The 24,620-nt window shown below is 35.4% G+C and overlaps 2 protein-coding genes across 8 annotated transcripts in view; one reads left to right on the top strand and one right to left on the bottom strand.

The window, feature by feature from the left end:
- Positions 1–24,620, bottom strand: part of LOC129718291 (E3 ubiquitin-protein ligase highwire) — a 71,797-nt gene that overhangs the window by 20,372 nt on the left and 26,805 nt on the right. The gene's annotated exons all lie outside the window — the stretch shown is intronic.
- On the top strand, positions 1,117–24,086 carry LOC129718292 (uncharacterized). 3 transcript variants are annotated; one of them, XM_055668927.1, is made up of 8 exons: positions 1,117–1,249; positions 6,479–7,289; positions 16,113–16,383; positions 16,441–16,586; positions 16,648–16,833; positions 16,899–17,002; positions 22,243–23,393; positions 23,453–24,086. In XM_055668927.1, exons 2-8 carry the CDS (start codon positions 6,906–6,908, stop codon positions 23,836–23,838), a joined length of 2,628 nt encoding a protein of 875 aa, XP_055524902.1. In that variant the 5' UTR covers positions 1,117–1,249; positions 6,479–6,905; the 3' UTR covers positions 23,839–24,086. The 3 variants fall into 3 exon arrangements, with proteins under 3 accessions (XP_055524902.1, XP_055524901.1, XP_055524904.1); XM_055668926.1 differs by having other exon boundaries at positions 1,134–1,370; XM_055668929.1 differs by lacking the exon at positions 1,117–1,249 and adding an exon at positions 6,364–6,406.

The raw sequence follows: 24,620 nt of genomic DNA, 5'->3' as shown, positions 1-24,620 counted from the left end.
AATGGAAACGAATGTACGTTACTACACAACCCCATGAAGCTGAATACAACAAAATAATGAAACTTATTAGCCACTCTTTGCACTGGTGTCGTCTAGTAAAATAACAATAAATACACAATACGTGGACAACCGAAAATAAATTCAGATAAGCCCATTCTGTACGGTACCAGTGTGAAGTTGTGGAATTATTCATACGATCTAGTGATAAAACAACTTGTGTGCTTGTCTAGCTATCGTTTAGACCTATACCCATGAAATGAGAGACGAAAAAGGGGAGAAACGAATTTGCTACATAATGAATAGTATTAGACTTTTCTGAATGATGCGGAGAGCATAAATGACGTATGTATGTACATACAGATATAAATAAACACATACAATAGACTCTTATGATACCTGAACTCTGTAAATGCAAAACCGGTATTCTAAGTACCTAGAGAGAATCAAATTTATATAATAAATATTAAGTATGACGTATTGAATGATTGTTTGTTTATTTCTCTTACTATCTTTCACGTAAAATCATTCGAATCTACAAAATTTCCTAATTTAAAAATGTGTGTATCGATGAAAGCATCCTGTTCGTCAAATAGTTGTACCATTGGACATTGAGCATGATACGGAGAGTTTGAACTGACACAACACATTTACAAATGAACTGTCTGCAAGCAGATGAAAACCAACGTCAAATGTTCCGTCAGCGTTACTGACCGTCAAGTAGTAGTTGTCTTCGAATTGGAATACATGAAAAATGAAGACATCAGTCTCAATTTTAATGAAATGAAAAAGTGGATCGATTTTTATATACCTATGTCAACAATAGCAATTAACAAGAACGTGGCACATTTCGAAGAACTAGGTTTTCGGTAAGCGTAGCTCATTAGGTTTGTCGAGTGCAACATTAAATTCTTATAGACATCTGGCTGCAAAATGTTTCAATTCAATTTTCAAATGTGACATAAGCTAGATTTATAGCTGATATTAGCTCTAGCTATTGCCTTTGATTGGTACGACAAAGTGCACATTGGCTTGACGTTCCTTTTTATTGAGTTGACTGATGATGTGAATCTAGATTTGAGCAGCTGTGGAGAGCCGCTCTCACGAAAATATCACTCGCGCAGCCAAGTTTCAGCTCAGTTCACTTTGTTGGGCAGGCGTAAGCGCATAGAAGTTGACTACGGTCTCATCGTCTTCTCTGTTTCATCCGTGGGAATCGTTGTTCAGAAAAATAAAGAAACAATCAGAATAGGTACATAAGGAATAAAAATGAGTGAAGGACTGGGATAGGCCTCGAAAGTCAATGGATATCGTTGCACAGAAGTTTTCAAATGAAGGCAGTTATTGCAGTTAATTTGCAGTTAAAATATCTGGTATTCAACTCAAAAAGCATTCTACTAAGTAAAAAAATAAGTGACTGAGAAAACTCGCTGTATTTTAAATAGTGCTATCTATAATTAATAACTGCAGTGTGAGATTTATGGACAGTGTGGGATTTGGGGACATCTTTACTATCAATTTCGTTATTGGCAGTTAGTTGATTCAATTGAATTAGTTAAGTTGTAAGCTAGTGCAACTTGTCATTCAAACGTGTAGTACAGACAAGTTATCGAGCTGCGTAAAAACCTTATTCCGAGACTAAACGAGTTGGAAAGATCAAACGTCCATTAAACCAGTACCACTTAACTAAGCGGTTCTTCTCATTCAATATTGTATATAGCTAGAGAACACAACGGAACAGAGAATTAGTACGTATGCTACACTCGCGCGACGAAAAGAAATGAATGAAAAAAATAAACAACACTATAGGAGACGCATAATTGAAATTTATAAATTTGTCACCGGAAATGGTTGGCTGGCTGCAAGCCGTATACGGCAAGTGATGGTATTGAAATGGATAGCACATGACAAACCACAGCGGTTGGATTATTGTACTACGAAGTGAATGTTACCAAAATTTCATGCAGGCGATCTTCAAATAGAAAATCTATTTTTGGTTCAATAGCACATTCTTGTATTGTTTTTTTTTTAATGTGCGATATTGAGAAGACGAAACAAAAGTCATGCCGTAGATAGGATACATGAATTAATTTTAATTCAAATCAAAAACAAGATTAATTGGGATTTCATTTAATAAAAAGTAAACATCCCTAGAATTTACACGGTTTACCCTGATACTTTAAGGAAAATTTGCATACCATCTTCAATATCGAAAAAATATCGTTTAAGGTAAAAAAAATGAGAAATTTAAAAACTTGGTGAAATTTAAATGGCGAAAACAAAAATTAATGTTTTCGCCTAATTTTTCAAAGTAGTTCGAAGTATACTAATATTACTTTGAATTTAATTTCTTTTGGATAGCTTTATAATGTTACACGTTTCAAATCTTTGTTTTAAATTCAGTTGAAATTGAGTACATGGATGTGGCAATTCTCAAAAAATTAAAATTATTATTTTTAACCAACACTGTCTAAAATTTTATTCTGAACCTTTCAGGTTTTGAAAATAATACCTGTGAAAAAACTTAACCGGTATTGTAAACTTTAATCGCACATCTCTGGAAATACTAGTCAATATGCCCGACCGCATACCATTTAATGTTACATTCATATTAGAAATTTTCACATTTCTTAATAATTGCACTGTTTTATGAATAAACAAAGATCTGTGCTTGAAAATTTAAACCAAAACAAAACCAAACTTTATTATCAAGAGTTAATGAGGCTACTGAGAACTACGAAGCAAAATGTGACAATCTTAATAGTTTTATTGTTTTGTAATTTTGATTCGATTCGATGACTTTGCACATATGCTCATTTTGGGCTATTGGTTTTTTTATCACGACTAGTTTTTCAAAAGATGTGGTATATAAAATATTTTTGGAGTTTGAACGATTCAAACTTAATAAATTTCTGGTAATATGAAATGTGTTCCGAATTTCCAGAAAAAATGAGATGATATAAAAAAATTACATTTTGCACTGGAGCCGAAACTGAGTCGTTTTCACAGTTGCAGAAACTGTCTAGACTTAAGCATAATTTTATTATCTATATGCACTTTATTTAAAATATTGTAGTTCTGAAACCTTAGATTGTATTTAAAACTGACTGACTCATATAAGAATAGAGTTGAATTTTTCTCTTACTTCTTTACAGTGGAAACTTGAAAATCACAAAAATGGAATAATAATGAAGACCATGAAAATTTCAATTTCAAAAATGCACTCAAATAAAAGTTGGCTGCAAAGTGTGTGTACAATAAAACAGAAGGTTGAGGTTTGAATCGGAATGTAGCATCAAGGCTTTGCTTTGCAAACCTCAAGTTGCCACGAAAAGTAGAGAATAACTTCAGCTCTCCTTTGTGTAATTCAAAAATTGGTACTCATTTTTTTGTTTAAACATGTTTTTTATTTTTTTTTTCTACAAAGCATCACTTGTTACCTGCCACAATCCATTCTTGAACAATTTTTCCACAACCAAAGCTGCGATACTTTAAATTCTAAAATATGATCGCTCTTAGTCACTTAAAATTTTGTGTTTTTTTTCGGGTCTTTTGCACTAGATATGATCTTTAGTACATACTAACAACGTGTAAATAATTTGGAGCTTGCAGAAATCACGAAATTAAAAAAAAAAAAAAACAAAGTAAGTTACACAGTATAAACGATTCAACTTGTGTTAAAATTAGCGATTCAAACTGTAAACAATAATGTTTTGCCAAAAACGTACCATACAAGAAACCTATGCAATAAGGTTTAAAAAAAGCTCTGGCAACATTTCATACTTCTCTTTGCTATTTCATTCCACCGTGAAAATTGCTGTGTAAGAGTTTGATAAAAACCTCATGAGATTTTTTCGTCTGGCATACATAAAAATATCTGTGTTGTCCAGTCTATTTGATTTAAATTCATTCAGTTGTTTATGCTCATATTAAAAAAGTTTACACTCCTTTCGGGAACATCCAAGAATGAAGATCATATTTTCACGGAAGTTGCAGGCAACATGAATGAATCAATGAATGAAAAGCCTATACGACATTTTTGTCGACTCCAGACAGGAATTTGATAGTTCAATGCTCATAATATAATATGGACCGTTTGTGGTTTATGTGTGCATCAAGCATAAATCGCTTTCCGTACGTTCCGGTTTTAAGCAGAATAGGGGTAAGCGGGGTAAGACCGCCCCCTTAAGCAATTCTGTTTATAGAAAAAAAAGTTGCGGCTGCAATTTCATTTTTTCTTCGCTAAGAGGTTCTTCTTTTCAATACCCGCATTTGAAAAATAAGAACTGAAATATTTTTGTTTATTTTCCAGCTTTTTTTTTAATTTTAAAAATTCATTGAAAATGTACAGATCTTTTTCATGCGGGGTAAGCCCGCCCATTAGCGGGGTAAGATCGCCCACCATTTTTTGAGGAGAAACAATATTTTTAGGGCCGAAACGGTTGATTCTATCGGTATAGTGTCTCTGACAAAGTTGTAGATGGTATTTTTTTTTCTTTTGAAATAAAATATACACTGTGAAAAATTAAAAAAAAAAATTTTTTTCTAAGTTTTAACTTATTTCGTTTTCTGAATATTCAAGTTCAAATCAATGTTTAGGTAACTTTTTTGGTTTTCAAAATAAATATATTTTTCAGAATTGGGGTTTTTCAAGATATTGAATTCATAATATACCTATCTTTAAGCTAAAAATTAAAACACATTAAACCTATCTGTATAATTCTTTTGAAGACTTATTATGTATAGAAAAATACTAATAATTATTATTTCTTTTATTTATATTTTCAATTTTCTATGTTTTTTTTTTTTGAAGAACAAAATTACCAACGACTCTATACACCAAATAAACCGTCAAAAAAAAAAATTCTTCACAAAAATTAAGCTATTCATATTTCTATTACTCCATGATCCAACAACCATAAAATTTTAGCTTACCTTTTGTAGATTTTACAGGCAAAAACATGTTTTTTCAAAAAAATTTGAAAAAAAAAATATTTTTAATTCTATTTCTATATTTTTTCTTTAAATTTTTTTAGAGTGTGTACTTTTTTCGAAAGTAAAAAACTACTATTTTCAATTCTGCCGGAGACGTCATACCTATCAAACACACCGTCCTGGCTCTAAAATGATTTTGGTTCATTAACACCATTTTCACACAGGTTTACTTTTTTCAAAAATAAGTCTTGTTAAAATATATTACTAGAAAAGCTTAACCAAATCGAAAATGGTCGATCAACATCGATGTCTTATGTGGCTTGAAGTTGCTTTACTGATCCTGTAAATATTCCCTTTGTAGTGTCGAGGCATTTGGGTCTTGAAGTAAAACAACAAGCAGTTGGATTCGTGGCGGTTTTACCCCTTGTATAGTGGGCGACTTTACCCCCCGTGGAGCATTTTCATATTTGACCGAAAAAGTAGTCAAAATTACAAGATTACTCACGGCCTTCGATATTTCCGAAAGAAGATAGATTCAGGCAAGCGATTAAACGTATATTCACGAACAAAACAATAGATTTTTAGACTGAAAAACCTTAAGTCCCGTTGCCGCAAAACAATAGCGCATTGACTGGTTGCCAGCTGAAAGGTTGTTTTCGATTATTTCTGCGACCGTTCGTGCACTATCAAAACAGAAAAACGTGCAAAATGTTATGTAATTATACTGTAATAGACACGTTAAAGAAATTTTTCAATTATTTTATAACTTGGTAGTAAAACTACGGTGGGCGGTCTTACCCTGTTTACCCCTACCTACAAATGAATGATATCAAATTCTTCGCTGTATGAACGCTTAGAGTTAAACCATTTTACTGTTGTATAATGAAAGCGAGCTCTGCGATATTTCATCAACCGCATGGTTCTCCTAGAAACGTTTGCTAGGTTGATTTGAACTACCATCATGTTATCAACACTAGCAAATAACAGCTCATCGTAAGATAAACAAAAGCGTAAGGTGATGCCACTTTGACGGACCAACGGTCGGGTTTCTCTGTGTGAATACCGTGCTATATGGTATATAGAATAAGAGGCAATCTTTAGCCATATGCCAGAATTCAAAAATAGGGAAGGAAAAAACAATATTTTGTTTAGTGTGGCAGATAAACGATCGAATGTAGCATTCCCTCTCTTACTCGTGCTTCTAATGTTCAAGTGAAACGATACCGAACATCAGTCAGTAGCTTAACTGTTTATGTGTATAAGCATTTATTCGCTATAAGTTATAGTCCAAACGCTGTGCTGGTACTTTTTCGGCCAGCGAAATTACGGTTCCGCAACGCAACTTATTTTCAAGCAATAAACAGTAGTATAATGGGATACTAACATAGAGTGGGCTATATTTCAAATATTTTCTCATTGATTTTGTAGGGATAACGAATTAAGACTCGAATTTCCGACTTCTTTCAGTACGAATGTTAGTTTTCGGTATAAATCATTTAATGGGAAACGAAGAGAATTTAAAGGCTTTTGTGTTTCTTTTCCCCAGATCGCTGCAGAGCAACAAATGTGCGACAGTCGATATTATAGCAAACATATGAGCGAGTTTCTTCAGTAGTGTGCTTTCTTATCAATTGAAAGAACTTGTTGCTCCCGTAGTCAAGTGAAGTGATGACGACATACAGCAGTGTTCAGTGAAGAATGTGTTTCAATGTATGTGAATATATCTGAAAATAACGCAATCAGTGTAATTAAAAATGAGAAAGCGTCGAAAGAAAGTATCTAGCTTATGGGGTAAAGTGCGGTCAATGTTGTTGCTGGTGGATAGGCGAATTGTAAAATTCAACTTTATCAATTAATGGTGCTTGGAAGAAAAATGAAAATCGAAAGATGATGTTCTCGTGAAGCATACTCAGTAGTATATGTGTTAAAGCAATAAAGAATTATCGTATGTTTATACATTGCACTCAGCAAGCATGGGCCCAATCAAGCATCAACTTATTGTTATCATCGTGTTGGTTTGTAAAATCACCAAAATAGATACAGAAAATTCTATTTTTTTATATTATGACAATGATAGTAAAAATACGACTGAGAATGCATTTGGCGATAAAATACCGTCAAGTGCTAGAAATGTTGACGGTAGTACTAATTTGCACACTGATACTGTCAACCAGTTGAATAAACAAGATGTCACGAACAGTTCACCCAGCAATGAATCAGCTATCTTCACACGATACCAACGATCGACAGGTAGTAATAGCGGTCGAACTGGATCTCAAAGCCTATGCAGCAAGCAGGGGTGCAGCTGTTTGGATCAGCCAATCCTTACGATCGACTGCGAACTACTTGACAGTGAGGTAAGCAAATATTATAAACATTTTGTGTTAACAGATACTTAATTTACATTACATTTATTACACAAGATTTATGACGAAATTGAAGGGAAACATTTTGTTTTTTTTTTTTCATCTAAGAAGGGAAAACATTCTTCGCATTTATACTGTGAAGTTATTTTTTAAGATAAACGAACCTATGAGTGTTTTTATGTTTTCCAATGTTTCTATGCATATGATATGTTTTCAAAATGTTTTGTTTGTGTGTGTTTTTCCTTCATCCTAGAAAACAATCACTGTCAAGAGATCAGATAATCAAAAGCTGTAAACCACGTGGTCATATTTTGATAACTTTTTATACCCCCCGAACCCCCCTATGGTCTTTCGTGGTCTTTTGGCCAAACCCCCCGCTCTCCCCTTGCGACTTTAACCACGTGGTATTTTCATTTGTCAAGTGCCAAAAATTCGCCTAAATTTTCCACATTTTTATTACTAAACTTTCAGTACATTCTATATTTCTAAAATTCAAAAGCTTCATTCTTGACTTGGTGGCAATAATAAATTACAAGTCAAGGAAAAAGACCGCGTGGTCATTTAGTTAACCCCTCCACCCCCGTGCGTGGTCTTTCGTGGTCTTTTGACAAACCCCCCGCCCCCTCTTCATGACCACGTGGTTTAGGAACGGCCCCTAACCAATTTGAACGAAATTTGTTGAAATTCTTAGCTATGAAATTGTATGATACTTTTCGGCCTAAAAATCTCAAATAGAAATAATATAGCTTTTATTGCACTTTGAGAATGTTTTTTGAAATTTGTTTGCTTTCGCAATTAAGACTTACCATTCGTAAGGATTTGAACATAGAACATCAAAAAAACCAAAATAGTTTTACTTAAATTAACTTATTGAGAGCTTATAGTAGCAATTCAGGATTGCAACGATTTTTGTCGATGATTCGTTACATGTGTAATTCAGGAAGGGCGCATCAAACTCATGCTCAGAATTTTATTCCTTGTTAAACAACGGCTTGATCAAATCGGAACAGCATAAATAATTGCTGGTCTAAAAAAAAATATGTAAATCAAAAGTCATAACAAGATTTTAAAAATTTGTTGATGAGAGAATGCGAACAATTCTTCAAAGATGTTATCAGGGTCATTCGAAATCAACTTTTGATTATCCGATGATATTTCTTAAATTTTCTCGGTATTTTATTGTTAAAAAATAGCAGAAAAATATCAGTTTTAACTTGTTTTTTCATGTCTTTATAAAAACAGTGTTATAAAATAATGAAAACTAATACACCTTCGTCGGTTTTAGCTGTTCGTCGACAACAAGTTCCTTCACGGAGTTTCTGCGCCATTTTCGCTCTAACTGTCTTAAAATTGTTTTAAGTTATGAAGTAGGCAATGTATGTGATTTTTTCGAGGATGCGAAAAATAAACACGGGCTGAGGGGTGATTTAGACTTAGAAAAAATTGATTTCGTCCAGACGGGACATGAACCCGCAATCTCCGATGCCTCCGGCATGGTGGTTTGGCCAATTAAACTACTGGGGAGATAGTTTCCCCTAAGACCAATATCGATCACTATTCTTATATATGGAATGCATAGGGAAAATTATGTCTTCAAACTTTGTTTAGCGGTAATGCTTAGATGTTTTGTCTTCCAGAAAAAAAGTCCCCATGTAAAATTTGATTTTATTCGGACTTCGAGAAGAAGAGCCTTAAACCTTAACCTTAAACTTTCATTTTTATGATCGATGAAAATTGCACATGTAATGGTCGAATTTTTTTTTTTATACCAAATGTCTTAAAAATGCTTGGAACGTCGAGATCTGTTGTTATTTCAAAACATTTTTCTTGAACTTTGACATCCTGGGACTTAGTAAAATTTTTGAGTTGGGTCAATTGAATGTCAATGAAATGTATGAGTAAACAATTTGAAAAAATATTGTTCAAAACAATTCAAATGAAACCCGACTTTTCTCGGCAAACCGCATGATAAACCACGGAAATTTCAAAGTCCGCGTTAACAAAGTCGCATAAAAAACTACGTCAAAAACTGCGTAAAAAGCAATTTTACTGTATTTCTAAACGAAATTATGACAGTTTTTACTTTTCAAAACAGTATACATACAACACATTTTAACAGAATCCTCTGAAAAAGTATAAAATATGTAAAACAAGCTGTTCAACTCAATTTTACATCATTTAAATTAAAAAAAAAACGGAACAAAAGTACTACACTAAGGTCGCTTTTTACGCGGACTCCGGAATTTGTGCGGTTTTTTTACGCGAATTCTGAAATTCGTTTTTTTACGCGGATTCTGAAATTTACGTGGTTTTTTACGCGAATTCCGAAATTTACGCGGTATTCATTTTACCCGCATTTCGGTTTCTCTTCACTCGGATTGCAGAATTTACGCGACTTTTTACGCATATTCCGGAATTTACGCAGTTTTTTTACGCGTTCTTTGATTCATCATGTAGGTATCGTCCAATTACTTACTTTCACTCGCGTACAAGTTTTCCATAGAAACGCTGCTGATTGTTCTTCGCTTCTAAGTGATACTGCCATGAGATGACAAAGTAACGTAATTTTTTTCGAAAATGGGTTTTTCATGCCAATTTGTTCAACATTCGAAGACCTATCTTTTGGTATCTTCCTTTTCGTTGTTACTTGTTCGTACGTTGTATAAAATCAAAAAAAAAAAAACAAAGTGACGTAGGCACCCATTTCAATACAAAAGTGGTGAGAAATTCATTCGTTTTTGGGCCGTACTAAAAAACTAATCTTTGGATCTACGTCACAATGTCATATCACTGCAGCATAAAAGGACACTGAATGATTCAAACACGATAATATTGATTGTATCCAAGCTCACATGCATTCAACAGTATCGCGAGAACCTTTGCGAAAAGTTCGCCAGTGATACAAAATTATAAATTAAATCCAAATGAACTTTAGATTGCGTTCAACTGTTTGCTCACCGGAGCAGGTAGGTATCATCAATGCTCACAGAAATTTCAGCATGGTGCATTAGCATGTGATATTTGAAATCACCAAGAATCATCGAGGAATATCACGGTGAAAGCACGACGTGGAGTAGCCGGATTTCACCTACAAGCAACCAACATTTGAAAGAATCGTTGCGATCGCTCGAGAGCAATCGTTTAGGGTTCTTTCGTGAAGCACAGAGGCCGGAAATTAACTTTAGATTTCATTTTGAAATCCGAAATTGCCCATTCCGGTTTCTGGAAAATATCATAAAATTTCCAAATACAATCCAATAATGGTATTTCCCGTGTCTGCGTTCCAAGAATAGTGATGTTGTGTTTGAAGTAACAAATTAATGTCGAATTCGTTTTTGCGGTGTAGCTAAACTTGGACGAGACAAAATGACGATGACGATAATGACCAAAACGAAACAAATTGACAGCTATCCCTATTATTACGCATACCAATGCAACTATACTGGAAATGTTTTTTTTTTTGAAGCTGCCAGGTGTAGTCCGGGACGGTGTAGCTACACCGCGAAAACGAATTCGACATAAGTATAATGTGCGAAATTTGACGTAATATTTGAGAAGTTAGTTATTCAGCATAACTCACTTCTCAAATATATTACGTTAAATTTTTTTTGTAAGATTTGGACCACTGCGATCATTATTTTGATCTTTTGTGATATACGTTAAATTAGTATTAGAGGTAGTGTCATGGAAGAAATGTTTCTTAATTTCGAAAATTTTAATCCCGAGCAACGCGAAACGTTCAACTAGTTTATCATCAAATTAAAATGATGCTGAGGCCACACACTTTGTTCCAAACGGTTGGTTTTAAATAGTGTTTGTGTTTCGTTTCTTTCCACAACTTTTAATCCGCACATTAAACTAATATGAAATAAATTACTTGTGAGTTTAGGAGACAACCCATTCGCATGACACTAGTTTTTTTTTTAATAAGTCATGTAACATTTGAGATAATAGACTTTCGTTATTTTTACAATATATTACTCCATTTTATTAGTTTTATGATGTGTAATGCAAACTCTCACCAAAATGCTATTTTCTAATATTTTAAGTAATTTTCATATTTAATACATGAGAGCCTAATTGGTAACATACTAACGGGGCTGATTGGTCACCATCAATACAAAGTATAAGCAATTCCAGGTAGGGTGCAGGATTATCAGACATCGGACACATTAGCCGAGAATTAAGTATGGCTTCCATTTGAACAAGGAACGCCATTTCGTTTCTCCAACAACACGCTTCAAGTAATGTTTCATGGACCTAATTTCAACTTCCCACACTCTTTCAAAGTGGGGGCTTTTTGGGGGATGAAGTGCCCACAAATTTTTTCACACTACAGAACTCCTCCAGTTTTTTTCGATGTAACTGGGTGTTGAAAACTTCAAACAATGTAGCCAACTCGTGTTTTGCACTTACAAAACAATTGGCATTGTCCGAATAAATTGTATCACTGGGTGTGCCACGTCGACCTATGAATTTTTCCGTTGTGAAATCTGAAGTTAGTTCGCAATAAATCGCCTTCGTGACTATACATACAAAATTTGCTGCATAGCTTTTGTAGCACTTAGTGCCCCTACTTCAACATAAAAGTTCAGTATAGTCGACTTCTACCGTAGAGAATATTGGTGCAGGGTTTACTCTATACTCTATATTATACTGGATTTTGCCTGGCACAAATTTGGCACTTGGAGATAATTTTTTCATCAGAGCCTAACACATACAGTCCAACAAAGAAACTGACTTGCTTCTCATGTAGCTTTGTTGAGATGGCGTCTAGAACCTGGATACTATTGGGACAAAGTTTGTGTATACTAATTTTTTTTTGTCGTAAGAGATCCAATTATTTCTTGTAGAGACAAACTACTTCGTTAGCTGATGGTCCACCGGTCAGAAAATCGTCTATGCAACGATCATACCTTAATACTTGCGCAACCAGAAGAAAATCGGTGCCTACATCGTTTGCTAATCGCATCAATGCTTTCGTATGTTACCGTTTGAAGCTGGCATTCTCTCAAATCACCCTGTATCTCCACAAAATTCTCTGATGTTTACAGTCATTCTCTCGTGAAGTTGTGAATACCAACTTGTGTGTACAAAACTTTAAAATTATCGAAAGCAAGTCTCTATACCGTAGTCTCAACTTAAGGCGTATCGTTAAGTAAAATGCCGGAGGTAGTTTTGGCTGAGACGTTAAACACTACTATAATTTTATTGTCGAACAGGATGACTTATACACGGCATGATAAGGCATCCCGCATAATCAATAACCATAAAACGTGCCTAACAACTAGTTCGGGATAAGATCCCGACTGTATGGGGTTTCGTTAAACCATATGGATTACCATCCGTTTATGGTTATTGATTATACGGGATATGTATAATAACAGCCTTCATTTGTGTACATCACTTTCTTCATATGACCGAGTGCGAGATACTCTGCAAGAAATTCAGCATACTCTTCACGTTTGTTTGGCCATTGGCCAGATGACATTAGCTCATCCAACCACTTCACTGCATGTTTGTAAGAAGCGCCGAGATTATTCTGCATATCATTAAACGGAAATCTGACGATATATCGACCGTATTCATCGCGACTATTGGATTTCATGACATGCTCTTCAAGATCGCGCTCTGCAACAGTCATTAATGTCGTTTTCGTTTTTGCGGTGTAGCTACCCCGCGGACTACACTTTGTCCTATAGCTGTTTTTTTTTCTTGACTATCCCGGACTACCCTTTTTCTGTCCCGGACAGTCCGCGAAAGAAACAGAGTGCAGTTTTGAAAACACCAACACATTCACACGTATGTGTCAAAATCAGAAAAAAGTGTGTCGAAATCGGTTTGCTTTGATTATCGTTCTTCGCGTGTCAAAAATAAGGTTGGATTTTATTTTGTCAAAACATTTGCGAAATAAAGGAAGTTTTTTAGCTTTTGGAATCATCATCGTCCGAATCCGTACAGTAGCCAAACGCGACAAAAAGACAATGGCGATAATGACCAAAACAAAACAAAGTGACAGCTACCTCTGGTATTACCGGTATTACGCACACCATTGCAACTGCTCGAAAAGTGTTTTTTTTTCAGCTGCAAAATGTAGTCCGGGGCGGTATAGTCCTGCCGTATAAACGAATTCGACATAAGTTCTCCGAATCAATGTGAAGACTTTCTTTAAAGTAACTGAAATGGCACAGATGCGAACAAAGACCGATTTTCTTAGTCGAAACTGACCCATTCTAATTCAGTTTGATCAAATCGTCCCCTTAATGCTAGAACTAGATAACTCGAAATTTGTCGATTTTTGCCATCATACTTATCGCGTCGAGCTTTATAACATATCTAAAACTCGTTGAAATACGATAACAAGAAAAAATGTTATTCATCAATTACAAAACTAGATATCTCAACGTAGAACAACTGTGTTTTGTGCTAAAACTAGATAACTCGGCTCTTTGTTGACTTTTTCATGGCTATAACAGAATATTCCAACAAATAGATCGTAACGCGAAAAAACAATGACAAATCTAACTCGATTCATGCCTTGACACAACACATTTTCTTTTCTTTTTCGGTTTTTGTGCAACATTGTTACCACTCAAAATGCATAGCCTCGAGAAAAACGCATTTGAACATTAGCTTCGAAAATTTTTTAATTCCTAAGATAACTGCAAATTTTAAGATTTGCCATTCCCATTAAACATGTTAGGGATTATCATACACATATCATAAGCACGTTGTACAAGTTAAAGCCTTATTTCTATTACTTTTCTAGCAAAGTTTCGAATTAAGCTACAAAGGCACATCTATACATAACTCTGACTTTTTTGTAAATTTTCAAACGGGGTTTCGTTGGATGAAACTCAACAATATTTTCGGCATCGTTTGCCATCAAAAACTCAAGAATGTGCAATTTCAAGTTGAGCCAGTGTCGCAAGAAACGGACGATTCATTAAACAAAATATGACTACCCAAAAAAAACTTCTGCAAATATGTCGTTTTGTGGCCTGAAATGACATGGATGCGTTTCTTAAAATCTGAGCCATTCAAAGTGGCATATAACACTTCGTACCAGAAAGAAATTTGTCACGGTGGTTTCAACAAGCAAAGCATAAGAGTATTACAGAGACAAATACAGTAATTCTATTGTCCATCAATACCGATTTCAACAGAAAAATATAATGAGCTTAAGTCTCTCTTAGATTTATTACCTACAGCTCTCGAAGATTGTTTCAAATATTTTTATTAGAATATTTGATGAACGATGAGGTCAACGACGATCATCTGTGAAGAGGATGAAGATTTTTAGAACAAAACCGAACTCACAGTATAACTTTTATTGTTAACACGAGACATAATTGTTTGTATGAACAACACAAGACTGTTTAGATAAATAAAACTATTAAAAAAGCATTAGTTTTTGACATTTTTTCCTGTTCATCCAAATGCTAGAACTAGATAACTCGAAAATTCCCAGTAAAAAACATATGGTTTTGCATGCTATAACTAGATAACTCGGATTAATTTTTAATTTTTTGAATTTTCTCTTCCTCGAATCACCCACTGACATTAAAAATATATCTGGTCAGAGATTTGAATGATTCAGGGCATTGATAAAATTTTAAAATATCACTTTTGATGTATTTTAGTAGTCGAATCGTCATCACCAACATTGATCAAATCTTCAAATTCGTTTTTCTCAAGATGTCAATTTCCGAGTTATCTAGTTCTAGCATTAAGGGGACGAAATGTGGGTTCGCTGTAGAGCGGAAGCAAAAACACCGGTATTTAATTACTAACAAGACAATATCGTTGTTAGGTGAAGCTCATAAGGCTTCCAACCATGATCCAGTTATTGTGTGAAGAAAGTTTACTTTTCGTTAGTCTTTTCTATTGGATACCTGGATGACAATCCCCATTTTTTGTATTTGTTGCTTCATGTGCAATTCCACCATGCTTTTTTAGTAGCTAACCGATTGAGCATTTAGTTCTGTCAAAAAAGTAACCAAAGTAGAGTCAACACTAGCTTTTTCCAGTTAGAAATTCTACATACGGCTGATATAGCTCGCATTACAGAAATTATTCACGGAAATTGAATTTTCTGAGAACTTGTTATAATAAACTTTATACATAACGTTCAAAGTGAACTTACCGGTTGCGTTGTTGAAACACCCAACAATACAAACATTCCGTACACGAATAACAGAGAACCGGAAAAATCACAAAAATAGAAAATAAAACATTTAACACGCAGTCTGAATCATGAAAATGTACATTCATGTTCATCGAAGGCATGCTGCTAGATGTATACTTAACCAAAAAATGAATTTTACTCGATGTTCTCACAAAGATTTTTACATGTTTTCAAACTAACTAAACGAAATTTAGATTTGTTATTCTTTAACGATGTTTTCATGAAGCAACGATTTGTAGAAGAAACGCAAAATGAGGAAGTTTTCAACGAACAGCATTATCCAATTACGAGGCGCTGTCAACGACATGCGTTGAATTGCAGTCAGAACAGAAGTACGCATACGAAGAGCAATGCATGCGTTCGTTTCACGATGAATTATATAAGCCAACGTTTAGAAGCTCTCTCATTTCCGCCCGCATTACTTTTCTACACCAAGCCGTCTTTTACCCGTAGTAAATTTGAACTTCATTTTCACCAGCAACTATGAAAAACGCAAACAACTATACTTTCATTTTAAACCACTACTTTTCAATTTTGTGAGTCTTATAAATAAGCAGAGCACAATTTGTACCTAAATAAATCTGAATGAATATTTTCTTTGCTAATTCATATTATTTCTTTTGCAGACAACATTGTCCAATCAATACTACATTCCTAGAGAAGCAAAAAGTCTTGATTTACGACTTAAGGCTCGAGGGGCGCGGTTGATGATTGACTCCGAGCTATTCGTCAACAGTTTATTAAACCACGTACTAATCATGGGTGACGCTGATGGTAGTAACGCTTTGAGGCATGTGGAATTTCAGAATAAAGCATTTTGTTTGAATAATGGTACGTACCCGGAGCTGGAAGTATACAATATTTACACTGTGGTGTTTCATGAACGAACATTTTGTCGTAAGTATAAGTAAAACAAAGTCGTTTGAAGAAATAATAGCTATACTAACCTTACAGAAGAATTTAAACTTAATGTCACTAATGCCGGCGAGGTTATAATAATGCCCGGTGCATTCTCCGTTCCCGAGAGCGAAATTCTTTTGAATAACGTCAAAGATATACGGATTCAGGAAGACGCATTTAAAGGATCAAGATCGACTAAAGTACGTAAGAATAGAAATATTGATACGACTTTATCTATAAAACTGTGTTGTATTTCTACAGCTGGACATTACGAATAGTGGAATAAAAATATTATCCGAGCTTCGAGCGTCTTTCCGACAGATACAGTTCGTCAATACCACAATTGAACAGATCTCGACCAAAGCATTTGATGTAACTAAGATAGACTCATTGATATTTGAAAACTGTGAAATAGACAGGTTAATGTCACAAGCTATTACTGAAAAGGTAGTTATAGTAAAATTTATATTGTTCCTCGAATAAATTCATTTCTTGTTTGGCATTTGTTACAGCTTTTATGTAGATACTTCACCATGACAAGATGTAGAATAAAAGAGATCGAGACAAACTTTATTGCGGATAGCGGCCTCAATAACTTTAATATGCACAGTAACGTGTAAGTATTTCCTTTAATTGGTTGTGTGGGGTAAGAAATGTCTTTTTTTACCATGGCATTATTTTAAAATTTGTATCATGGTAATTTTACAAATTATACGGTTAAAAAGCAAAGGCTTGGTGCTAATTGTTTCGATTCGGAACATGACCTTCTGTTTATTATAAACAGACTTCGCAGCCAACTGTTTAATGTACAGGACAATTGTAGGGCTAGACGCTACGATCCAACTGACACTAACAGTCTCTCCCGAGTCGCGATATTAACCTGTGACGACTGGCTTTTGTTAGACCAGCAACGTACCACGAGACTAATTGGAAGGTTTAAAAATATTCTGCGGTTAAAATAACTTGAAGCGTTTTTACCGATGATATTTTCACGTTGTCTTTGGCAGGGTAGTGGACATGAAAAGATGAACCAAGCCCATGATACAGTAAGAAAAATAGGATCTGACTGTGAAAAATAATTAAACTAAAACAATTGTTATACATAAGGTTTTCCATATGAGTTGTTCTTGTTGTACGATGTTTTTCTCATAATCTAGTCGTTGCATTTTTAAATTATTAGCTTCCTAGAACTTGTTCTAAGTCAATTTTTCAATATAACAAGAGTATTTAGATTCTTTCAAGTGAAGTTTATGCAAAAATGTATGCGCTTATTTCAGAAATATTCATAGTAAGAAATAAGAACAATATACCTAACATTTTTGTTTGTGTAAAAAGTTTTATAAGAATCTAATCTAAAATTGTCAAAGGTTTCAGGTAAATTTGTAATATATGTTGTAATTACTTATTGATTATGAGAACCAATTCGCAGATAATTTTCTGATAGGTTTATAATTTCACTTCATTTATAATTTTTTTGTGTAGAGATGCATTCAACAATGCGATGGTACCTTTGAAATGTTTTTTATTGATTTCAAATTGATCATTTGCCAGCCCTCTGAACGTTGTTTGATTGAGCCGACATGTTTTTTTTTTGTACATATGTACAACATTTTATGCGGAACAACAAATTAATGCTTAACGGAGTTAGTTATATCTAGTGTCTTACTTTATAAGGAATCCTACAAACTAAGAGTAAATTTGTTATCCTCGCTGCCGACTACGAGCTATAGTTCTAAAATTAAAACTAGCATGTGTTTCAAAATCACGGATTTGTTGTTATTGGGGGCGCCATATATAATAAACAGCATATGTCAGTTCGTGTCCTGGGTCAGCAGAACAATGAACTGGGATATAGGGTCTGGGTTGCTGGTTCCGAATCCTGGGTCCAAACGTGTTTGGTGACACCACGAACAGGAATTCCTTGGCTGTCTACTTCCGGCCTCAAGGGATTATATTAATTTGAACCTGGCGTCACGTTGGTCTAACGTTTGCGGTAAAAAATGGACTTTTTTCAGATGGTGATGAAAAGCAAAACTAACAAATTCGCCATGGCGGACAAAAACATGCGTGTAGGCTTGTTTTTAAGCTCTTACTTCTTTTTTTATTTATTCTTCCTCCGTTTTCGCGACAAAATTGTTGGAATAGATCTTGTGCTTCAAGTTTTCCCGGAAATTCTCGATGGGACGCAGCTGGGGGATGTTGGGCGGATTCACCGACTTCGGTACCACATCGATATTCAGCCACTCCATCTCCTCCAACGATCGCTTTGAGTAGTGTGCCGACGCCAAATCTGGCCAGAACACCGTGTCTTCGCCCTTATGGTATTTCTTGATGAACGACGCAACTTCTGACAGGCACTTCGTACTATAAATTTCCCCGTTCACGGCCAGCCCGGAACGAAAGAAGAGGGGTTTTTACATCCTCTTCTCGCTGATTGTCAGCCACAGCAGGCCCTTCTTGGAGAACTTGGTGTATAAAATAAATTTCACCTCGAAGCTCACTTCCTTCGTGGGAGAGGTGAAATACGAAGTTCCCTGCCAGTCGTTGCCATCCAGGATGAGATAGGTTTCGTCGTCTGCCACGTCGCGATTCGCCGGGAGAATCGACTTGACCATCTTATTCAACCGCTGTCGCTGCGTCATTGCCTGTCGCTCCGAGACCAGTGGACGAGAATGCCGCTTCCTGACATGTATGTCCATGTTCTCTAGATACTTTTTCACTGTTTTACCGCATGCACCAACCTCCCGGCCAAGTGCACGCAGCGATTTAGCCACTTTTCCCTCGGTCTTCCTCTTCAGCATCCTTTGAAGCTTCTTATCGCTCAGGGTCGTTGGCCGTCCGGAACCGGGTTTTCTTTCGATGCTCTGATCGTTGTAAATGCCGGAACGGGCATACCCGGCGTCCACAAAGTGTCACACGATGTCCGTTTTTGACGCGGCGGAGTACCGTTCTTTGAACGCGCACACTTCTGCACGGAGTAGCTTCACTTTTTTCGCCATCACAGTTAGAGTTTGACTGATAGAGCTGTCGATCTTTTTTTGCTAACTCATGGGTTACTATGATTGATGATGCATGAGTAGTTTCGTCAGTGCGATTAAAGGTAAACCCATGAAAAATGGGCATTTTTTGTCCATTTTTTTACCGCAAACGTTATGTTGTGATAACCTTTACCACAGGTACTGATACCACTTTCCCTGAGCTCAATACGGCGAAGATGCGTGTTGAATCGATAGTGATTTGACAAAATACGAGACATCACGCTAATGAAATCTCGACCAATCCGACTAATAATCCAATCCCTTGAACCACGGGTTCGTCGATATCTTGGAACCACCTTCCCAGTTCCCCTTTGGCCCAAGAGTTTACCCAGCTAATGATCGTTGTCTGACGTACAAATGCAAAGTTCATTGAAAGCAATTGGTCTTTCATAAATTTTGCACCGCAACCTAACCCAAAGTATCCGCTTTCTCATTGACCGTTACCGAACAGTGAGAAGGGACCCACACTAAAGTAATATGAAAAGATTTTTCGATTGAAGCACTAAAATGTTCCCTTATTTTCCCCAAGAAAATCCGCAGATTATGCATAAAGATAAAATAATGATCCGTGGACATTTTTTCGATAATCGATTATAAGGGTGTACTGGATTGCCAGTCCTGCGACGTAAACAAATGCAGAATTATCGAGCTTGTGCGCGACGGTTGAATATTGAAAATACCAAAACCAGTAGGCCCATCACGAAGTGATCCGTCAGTAAAAAACCTAAATTAATCCACCTAGCGGTCAGACCCAGCCTTTCTCATTCAAACTTATTATTTGTAAAAATAGATTTACATGGACGCTTCAATCCAATAAAAGTATATTCACTCTTTGGGTTCTAAAATATTGATGTTGTAATTGAAGTATAAAATATGAAATTCGACGTAATGTTAGTGCTTAAGAAATAGAGAAATAAAAGAAATGACTTTCAATTTCGAACAATTTCATCACGAGCGATACCGGGAACGTTCAAATAGTACGAAACTGCATTTAAATTATGTTGAGTCCACGTATATTGATCAAAGCAGGTATAGTTTTAAATAGTCTTTGAATTTTTTTTTCGTTCCATAACTTTTGAACCACATATCAAGTTGTTATGAAGTTAGTTGTTTGTAAGTTTAAGAGATAACTCGTTCGTATGACGCTAGTTATGTTGAATAAGTTGTGTAATCTTGGAGATAATAGACTCGTTGTTTGAACAATTTAATATATAACGGTTGCTTAAGTTCGATTATAATCGAATGAAATAGGAACGTATAGAGCAGCCGAATTATGAAACCACTTGTTCAATCATGATTCATCAGTTAACCGTCAACTAGCCCGTTCATCTTATATCAATATTGTTCAAATCGGTTGTGTAGTTTCTAAGATAATGAAGTTTCGTGGTTTTCACATCTCGATACATTACAGACGAAGTTACAGTCCGATTACAGTTAAATTCACTAGGGTGTTACGAGGCAGCTGGACCTCTCATTTGACACTAATTTAGTGAAAATCGGTTCAGCCATCTCTGAGAAAAGTGAGTGAGTTTAAGTAGTCTTGTAAATATTTTACTTTTCATAGCTGGATTTCACATTTTTAAACATAACAGGCAAAGTAATAGTCTCGATTGCAAAAAAAATCAGTGGGGTTTTATGGGGCAACTAGACCTTCCATTTGACACCGATTTTATGAAAATCGGTCCAGCCATCTCTGAGAAACATGAGTGAGATTAAATAGTCTCGAGAACACGTTTCTTTCCATAACTTTTGAACCACATGTTTAATCTTAATGAAATTTAAAAGTTTAGGGTTTTTTAGGTGGCCCGTTCATTTGAAATTAATTTTGTTCAAATCGGTTGCGTAGTTTCTGAGATATCGATGTTTCGTGGTTTTTACATTTTGATATATAACCTCTAAACTAGAAATCCGATAACAATAAATTTCAATAGGGTCTTATCGGGCAAATAGACCTTTCATTTGCAATTGATTTCATTGAAATCGGTCCAGCCATCTCTGAGAAAATCGAGTGAGATTGGGAGAGCGTTACACACACACATACAGAAAATGCTCAGCTCGTCGAACTGAGTCGAGTGATATACGACATTCGGCCCTTTGGAGCACTTTTATACCTATAGTTTTTCCAGTGATTGCTATACCTTTCTAGGAGAAAGGCAAAACATTTTGTCGCAGTCGATGTTTCGATATTTATATTTCCTCCATCATGGATGTATCGAAAACACAGCAACATCAAAAGCATTTGACAATTTGACACGGTTCAAATATATACATACAGAAGCATGCGTATTTTGGGACATGTGATTAAAACACACAGTCATGAAACTGGTTTGGGAATGTAGTTCGATTAACCACATATTCAAAACTCAAGATTTCCCATTTGTAAAAAATACGAGGGGATGAACTCCAGAAGCGATCTTTTAACGGAAGAATCCCAGCCAGAACCTTCAAGCACATCGTATGAGTCGTCTGCAATGCAACAAATATATACAGATGGGGAAGAACAAGACATTTGTCAGTATTAGTAAAAAATTGGCAAAAACACGTGCTTTTGAGTTGTGACGTCAACGAGCAAATGCCATTCGAAACGGTATTTCGCATTGTTTGGCTTCAAGTAAAATGTATGGGATTAACGTTAGTAATAGGAATGTAAGTAAAGCTTATAAAATCTCCTGGGTGTGATGAGCCGATATACACAACTGATTTTCTTCATCAATGAAATGTATTCCATGGTTGAGAACGGAAAAAAACAGGGTTGAGAACGGACAACCTAGTATTAACAAAACAAATTAAGTTTCGCAACTTCTGTTTTTATTTTCAGTATAAACGATATTGCCGATGACGCCATCAAGTTTACAGGAATCTCGAGTCAAATAATCAACAACAAGATTATAAAAACTGGCAAAAATTGGTTTGTCCAAAAACCCGGCTGGACAAATGTAGTCATCACAAATAACTCGTTTGGGGAGTTCAACTACTTTACAATCGAAAGAAGTTCATCATCGAAGGTCTGCCAGTTTCATGCCAATTCAATCACGAAGCCCGCATCACGTAGTTTTAGTTTTACCCAACATCCTACCTGCACCATCAGTGAGATATCATTTAATAAACTGTGCACGTGTGATGAAACTTGGCTAAAGGAGCTGTTATTTAAAGACTACGATAAATTGCTTCGGGAGAGTTATTGTCGAATAGATGAAACGTTGAAATACTGCTTCAATGCAACGATTTTCAATGAAAAAATGTATATACAACAAGTATGCGATGAGTCGACTCGAACAATCGACTGCTCTCGTAGTCAAAAAGAAAAAAAAGTTGTGCCACACTTTGTTAGTCCTAATGAAATCGAATTAATCCAGTATAACGACTATTACTACTATATTTTGATAGGTATACCTATCGTTATTGTTTGCATTGTGATAAGCTTGAGTGTTGTATTTTGTAAAGTATGTAGACGAGAATCAAATAGTTCAGCCGATATAGTTTCGAATGATTCTTTTACTATGACTCAAAAACCGTCCAAATCATTCACAAAAGAAGATAAATTGATTATTCATCAAACTTTGCAAAAGATTAAAGAAAAACAAGCACCAGAAATGTACGAAGAAATTCTTACTTATTCTAGAAAGCTTATGGAAGGAACTTCCACAGAGACAGAGAAAGTTCTAACGATTGGCGAAATCGTACGACGTTTGAATGATTGTGAAAATAGTGGCGATGATTTTGTAGCTTTCACAGATATTCTATATCGTCATTTAGCTCCTAGCACAAACAATACACCACTCGAAACCGTGTACGCAGAACCGTCCGTGCCTGTAGACGGCACAACCGTGATCGAAACCCCTGCAACTTCTGACCATATATATGCTGAACTGACAAGTGCGGCCCAACCTTTGCTCGTGAATGAATACTCTGCACCAATGGATTTAAATGACTCACACTACTCTGAGCCCGTACAGATTATACTAAAAGGTAGAAGAATATAATCCTTGAATTATCGCAAACTAATGACTTGCTTATTTTAATTTCAGATAATACGCGTACCCTTATAACACCATACGCCATTGGAAATAATATAAGTTCGATCGTACAACAACCGACCACGTCGAGAAATTTGCCTGATATTTTAAATTCAAAAAGTAGTAATAGTACTAGCAGTAGTAACAGTAGTACCACAGCAAACGTCATTATAGGTCTTGAGTCACTCAGGTATGTGGACAGATCTCCGACCACTACTAGTAGGGAAATTCCCGAATATTCGCTGCCGATTAAAAAAGTGCCACCAAAACCAGCGCTCCGCCAGGAACAAACAGTTGATTTTGAGACCTCCACGTCAAACTCCGACCATTCGGAGCACTCAGGTGGCAGTGATATTACTGTAAAAATAGACGACATAGTTGAGTATGTAGACGCATGACAAAATTATTTCGAAAATTCAAACGTCCAAAATATTGTGTAAGCACTGTAACTGTGCACAGTTGAAAAAGTGATATTAATTTAGTCCAGAATCAGACGATGCAATATCTAGGTTCTAACACATTACTCTACTAGTATAATATATTTTAGGATAAATTTCTAAAACAGACGACCACTAATAAGCGTAATGGAAGTAAATAATATGTCGTTTAACTGTATTGTAAATAAAAATTATTGTACGCAAACCCAGTTAGCAAAGTTTTCATTGCTCGATGACACCAGCCCCATTGAATTCGGTCATCTCATCCTGGGCAAATGACTATTTGATACTATCCGGCTTCTTGGGCAAACATAACTGGAAAACTGATAAAATCGTATGAACTTTCTAATTGTAGAAATGCGTCTGAACTATGATCATATCGGAAAATCCCAAATATCAAGTAAAAAATTCAACAATAAGCTTTTTTTTAGAGTGAATTTCGGCTGAACTAAAGCTCAACAAGCTGTTACTTAACAAAATTGGTTGTTAGGTACTAATTTGGATTCTAAAATAGATGAAGAGTTTTTCTGAAATTTAATAATGCGTAAAATTTTACGAAATTAAGCGTATAATTATTTTTCTCTGCAGTTTAAAGAAATTTTCTGTAAAAGGTCACAGTACATTACATCTTTGTTAGCAGTTTGAAGTGTTCGCATAGCTTTAGTTACATATAGAGTTTTTTGTGGATAATCCACTATTAAAAAGATAGATTGAGAACTAAGTAAAAAGATTGCGTATTGAAG

The sequence above is a fragment of the Wyeomyia smithii genome, chromosome 1 (genome assembly GCF_029784165.1).
Source record: "Wyeomyia smithii strain HCP4-BCI-WySm-NY-G18 chromosome 1, ASM2978416v1, whole genome shotgun sequence".
In the NCBI taxonomy this organism is placed as follows: Eukaryota; Metazoa; Arthropoda; class Insecta; order Diptera; family Culicidae; genus Wyeomyia; species Wyeomyia smithii.
This window is presented reverse-complemented; position numbering and strand designations above follow the sequence as displayed.